Consider the following 5687-nt stretch of genomic DNA (forward strand, 5'->3'; position numbering starts at 1 on the left):
CCGGACTATAGAAGAAACACAGATGTACGTAGAAAAATCATAAGCATAACTAAACTGGATATTTGAAAATCTTCCTTTGATAGATAATGCAAACTAATTTGGAATAGAAAATTGCGCTACACATAATATCCATATATCAATTAATATCATGTTATACATGTGCAATACATGTAATTGATGTTTTGTGTACGTATGTGTCTACGTGGGGATAGTTTTAGCTTCCAATTTGATTGGTAAAATTCGATACAATATCTTCCTAAAAAAATTTGATACAATATGCGCCATATGTTTATTATATCTAGCATGATCCAAGGGGAATATTCCAAATCTTGAGGTGATTTCAATAGGCGCTACCTATAATTAATTTGTAGGGAACCCAAACGTACGTATCAAATATATTTATATCTAAATAAATAATATAAAGTCAATTTGTGCATAAATTCATCATTAATTTTGGGTTTTGCTCATCCATACAAGTATCGAAAACCAAATCAAAAGTCCACTTCTATGTCTGAACTAAAAATTAGAAGATTTGTAAAGGGGTCGGTCGTATATCCAAAATTAAAGTTAACTTCGTAGTTTTTTTTAAATCATAAGCTGGAAAATTGGAAAATAGTTAAATATATTTTGGTGAATTAATTAATTATACCATTTATAAATAATATAAATTTTATAACATTGTCATATATAATTGATAATAATACGGTAAATTGCTGAAAAATCTACAATATAAACATGTTTTGCTCTGAACTTCCTAGCCACTTTTTGTACCACAATTTTTGTTAATTTGTACCACATCTTATATGGTTTTGTACCACATGATGTATGATGTTGTACCACATTTTATGATTAGAAAGTCCAAAGCAAACATATTTACATTTGGGATTTTTGAGCAAATTGCCAATAATAATATCACAAGTAATTTATATGCCACGTACTGCGAAACCATACTCTTCCTTGTCAGCTTCAAACTTTGAATGCTTCCAACAAGTAACTTAAAATCTTGAATATTGCATGCTATAATCCGTCGCCAGCTGGGGGAATACTATTTCGTTCGTTTGATTACGCAGATACACCTAGCTATTTCGATGTATTCGGTGCCCAATCTTTGATTTTAATCATACTACGTACGTGGGATTTGATTGTTGATGATTGAAGATTGAAGCTGCCTGCATTCGATGATCCAAGGAAATGGGATTGCTTGAGCGGTTACTGGAATTCATCGGATTCGGAATCGGAATACCGATCGGGCTTCTCCTGGGATTCTTCTTATTCAGATACTTCGAGCCCAGAGATTTTAAGGTAATTAATTGCACGTAATTTCATCGATTTAAGTTTCTGCAACGATTCATATTCTGTTTCCGCTACGATCGTTTTTTGTTAAAACCGATTTTCTATCAATAGATGTAATTACTATTCTTTTCCGGAGGAAGTTTGGATGGGAATGGGTGAAATTTTGATTATTTTCGAAAATTTATAGATCAATATATTTGAAATATAAACTCCTTTGAGTATTTGTGGATTATCTGGTTAGTTTCAAAAAGTGGCTCTCCCAATCAGAGTGCCAGTTTTTATGATTCGGCATCCCCTCTCGAATTTTCAACTCCACGAAAAAAATTGCGCAGTCTAATAAGTTTAAGAAATTGTTTTGCATAAAAAAATTAGTTTTTTGGACTTACACTCTACGCTTGGATTCTTGGCTTAAGAGTATATGGCATTAGTTTTGTTGTGTTCAGTACGTAAACATTGAGGGACATAACAACACTGGTAATGCATTTGCTTCTTCGGCTTAAACTTGTAGGAACCTGCGACTAAATCAATAGAAGAACTTGATTCAAACTCATCACTCGATCTTCTGCTAGAACTTCCCCGATGGGTGACGAGTCCCGACTTCGAACGGGTACGCATTTGGACTAAAAAATATACAGAAAAACTTATTTTTTCTTTTTTAAATTTCAAGTGAAGATTTTGTTCTTGAATGAGTATGATGTTACAGGTTGATTGGCTAAACAAATTTGTACTCCATATGTGGCCCTATATCGATAAGGTGACTCTATATAAGGTTTCTTTATTTAGTTTAATCCATAAAATCTTTGTCCATTGATCCTTATATTGTGTAGGCATCTTGTAAAATCATTAAAAGCTCAGCAGAACTCACCTTTGCTGAATATATCGGAAAATTTCAAATAAAGTCCATTGATTTTGATCGTCTTTCACTTGGGATGTTTCCTCCCAAAATTCATGGTAAGCAAATTATCAGAAACGATCCTGTTACCTGCCTTTAGTTCTGTTTATTTCAATTTTTTGAGCTCCTTTTTTTTCAGGAGTGAAGGCTCAATATTCTAATGAGGATCAACTGGTTCTTGATCTTGCTCTGAAATGGGCTGGAAATTCAGACATTGCTCTTGTAGTAAAACTACTATCTTTACAGCCAACTGTCCAGGTGGGATTTAATTTCTTAGATTATGACATGCTTGAGGCCTTCGAGTTTTGGATTCTTGCAATATGAGATCATGTAATCTTGTTTAAGGTCAGCTGGTGGATCTGCAAATATCTGCCGTAGCTCGGATTATTTTGAAACCTTTTGTGCCAACATTCCCATGTTTCTCAAGCGTAGCAATTTCATTGATGGAGAAGGTAAGACAATTCATCAAATCTTTCTGATATGCTATTCTGTGCTCAAAATACTGGTCATGTGAGTGCAGCCACAGATAGATTTCGGGTTACGAGTAATGGGAGGAGATATTATGGCTATCCCGGGATTATACCAATGCGTTCAGGTGCAATTTTTCCTACGTACTTATATCCGATTATTTTGACATTTGACCTTCGACCATGATTTTATATCAGTATAGACCAGAAAAATAAACTAAATTGGAGATTATCAAATGTATATGTAGTATAGAATTAATGTGTAATGTTTGGACTTCGATTTCCTGCAGGACGTTGTTAGAAAACAGTTAGCAAAGCTTTACCTCTGGCCCCAGACTTATGAAATAGACATCCTTGACAGTTCAATGTGAGTTAAAATCAATGAAAACTATGATAAGCAAGTTCTCTGAAATAAAAAATCCCATGTTGTATGACAACTATGTTCAAAGCAAAGAAGGCCATCACAATGCAGTTTTTGTCACTTTTTTACAGTGGGGCTGACAGGAAACCTATTGGAATACTTCATGTCAAGATTGTGAGAGCAAACAATCTTTTGAACAAAGATTTTCTCGGTCAGTCCGATCCGTACGTTAAACTTAGCCTGACTGGTGAAAAGCTTCCATCGAAGAAAACTACTGTAAAGATGAACAACTTGAACCCTGAATGGAATGAAGACTTCAAGCTCATCATCAAGGACCTTGCTTCTCAAGTCGTCCAGTTACGTTTATACGACTGGGAAAAGGTTTGTTTCTTCTTGTAAGATCGAAGCCCCGGTATTATGTTTCGATCATTATGCCACGTAGCCTGATTCACATAAAACCAAAAGCAATTGCTACTACACAACAATCCTCTCCCAAAAGTTTTATTGACTTAAATGCATGAAAAAATCGAACACAGGATATTGACCCTTTATAATTATAAAACCGAATCCTAATTGATATGTGAAAAGCTAAAATTGATAGCAGCAGTATACGGATGCAAGTCCTGAGACAATCTAAGCACCGTATCTTCATCATTGTGGCATACCTTTCCTCGCCCCATTCTGATTACTCTTAAAACTCGTTATTTTCTCATAATCGAACAACAGGTTGGTGCGCATGATTATCTTGGAATGCAGTTAGTTCCAATTAATCTGCTCACTCCATGTGAAAAGCAGGAATTCACGCTCGATTTATTCAATAGCACGGATCCGAACGACCCACATAACAAGAAACCACGAGGCCAGATTACAATAGAAATGAACTTTGTTCCATTCTTTGATGACAGTAAAAAGTTCAGCAAATCATTTGACAATCCAGGAACTGAAAGTACTTCTCACCATGCACATGAAAATGCGTCTTTTTGTGGCTCGGGTTTACTTCTTGTTAGAATCATAAGTGCAGAGGATGTTGAGGGGAAGCACCGGACCAATCCTTACGTAAAAATTATCTTCAGAGGAGAACAGAGGAAAACTAAGGTAACAATTACTATGCTACGTGACACTTTTTGTTATTCACATGGAATGGCCTGAATTCAATTAAACTTTGTGCTGGCATTATAATATGTTTTGTGATTCAACAGTGTATAAAGAAAACTCGAAACCCATACTGGAATGAAGAATTCGAGTTTTTGTTGGAAGAGGCTCCTGTAAGGGACTTGATTCATATTGAAATCATGAGCAAGAGGAGACGCCTAGGATTTTTATTCAAGGTATGATATATATATATATTTACATACTAGTCCACAACAAAAGCCAGTCTTCCCATCCAAATTTAACTAGGTTTATGTATATAAACGAAGAGATAATTTACAAAACGTAATTTAATATTAGAAAGTTAGAAGTATCATAATAATTTTTTTTTATAATCAAAAGTGTTTGGTTTTAAGAACATCTTGCTTAGTAGCATATTCTTGAACGACCCACGTTGACGAAAAATTTCTAAAACCAAATAAAAAAAAACTGTGGGAATGCATATGTTACACACTTGTGTTTGTCAAATATGCTGGGAGATTGTTTTAAGCTTCCAGCACAGGAGGGAGTTGAAATTCAACACACAGAATCTTGAATTTACTCCCCAATATGTAATTTTCCAGAAACTCGAATAATTTATGCTTTTGTTGGATGTAGGAATCATTGGGGCATGTTGATATGAATCTTGGTGACGTGGTGTATAATGGGCATATAAATGAGAAATACCATCTTATTAATTCCAGAGATGGGATTATACATTTGGAGCTAAGCTGGAAGGTGGTATGATTTTGTGACAGTTATTACAGTTGTGGTTTCATAGTTTTGTGCATAGAATTTTGTATTCTTTGTTGTACAAATGTATTTTGATTAGAAGGGATTCCAAAAGCAAACAAAGTGTTAAGTGTCGCTGTAGAAGCTTGAAAATACACTATATATACATTCCTCGTCATGACATCCAGTGCGCGCGACCATGAAAGTGGAATGACTTTCGGGTCCGGCTTGATTACATGTTTATAGCCACCAGTTTAAATGCTATGAAACCTATTCATTTTTCAAGAATAACATATCGAATACATCATATAAGATTTTTTTTTTTTTAGTCCAATATAAGTTTTTTTCAAGAAAGCAATTTCTTGCTACTAGTGTGGCTCCAGCCGTATTATGACTAAGAGCAAAATTCTATCCAAAATTTCCAATTTGAGTATGTTTCAGAGCAAAAAGAAAAGTGGGCGAATTTCCAGTTATAGCCAAAAGTGGGAGTTGGGGCGCTTTTTATTTTAATCTAAGGGGGTGACAACTCATGCTTGTGTTCATACTTTTTGAGACCAAATGAAATTATTAAAAATATGTCACCACCATTCTGGTTCTGGCTAATGGGACACGTGTTGAGTCACTGTTGGGGGTGCCAATCTTGCATTGTACTCACATTTAATTGGCCAACTAAATAATTAGGCGTAATTATTATTATTATTATTATTATTATTATTATTATTATTATTATTATTATTATTATTATGTGTCAAATAGAGAATATGCTATCCGGATGGATATGTTTGTGTTATTTTGTGACAAGGAATTAGTTTTT

The 5687-nt window shown here is 34.5% G+C and overlaps 1 protein-coding gene across 2 annotated transcripts; it reads left to right on the forward strand.

Moving 5' to 3' along the window:
- Positions 1 to 948: 948 nt before the first annotated feature.
- Positions 949 to 5108, forward strand: LOC140891717 (synaptotagmin-3-like). Of its 2 annotated transcripts, none has more exons than XM_073300333.1 (12): positions 949 to 1302; positions 1802 to 1900; positions 1997 to 2047; positions 2121 to 2244; positions 2325 to 2443; positions 2536 to 2637; positions 2706 to 2780; positions 2943 to 3019; positions 3145 to 3394; positions 3809 to 4108; positions 4213 to 4341; positions 4760 to 5108. In XM_073300333.1, the coding sequence occupies exons 1-12, from the start codon at positions 1192 to 1194 to the stop codon at positions 4886 to 4888; spliced, it is 1566 nt and encodes a 521-aa protein (XP_073156434.1). In that variant the 5' UTR covers positions 949 to 1191; the 3' UTR covers positions 4889 to 5108. The 2 variants fall into 2 exon arrangements, with proteins under 2 accessions (XP_073156434.1, XP_073156433.1); XM_073300332.1 differs by having other exon boundaries at positions 3740 to 4108; positions 4760 to 5106.
- Positions 5109 to 5687: the final 579 nt, after the last annotated feature.

The sequence above is a fragment of the Henckelia pumila genome, chromosome 3, assembly GCF_033568475.1.
Source record: "Henckelia pumila isolate YLH828 chromosome 3, ASM3356847v2, whole genome shotgun sequence".
Classification (NCBI taxonomy): domain Eukaryota; kingdom Viridiplantae; phylum Streptophyta; class Magnoliopsida; order Lamiales; family Gesneriaceae; genus Henckelia; species Henckelia pumila.

Excerpts from the sequence above, each read along its gene's own strand:
- LOC140891717 (XM_073300332.1), top strand. The coding sequence starts at position 1,192 with ATGGGATTGCTTGAGCGGTTACTGGAATTCATCGGATTCGGAATCGGA. Across the intron at positions 1,303-1,801 it reads TCGAGCCCAGAGATTTTAAG|GAACCTGCGACTAAATCAAT; the intron begins GTAATTAATTGC and ends TTAAACTTGTAG. Across the intron at positions 4,109-4,212 it reads GAGAACAGAGGAAAACTAAG|TGTATAAAGAAAACTCGAAA; the intron begins GTAACAATTACT and ends GTGATTCAACAG.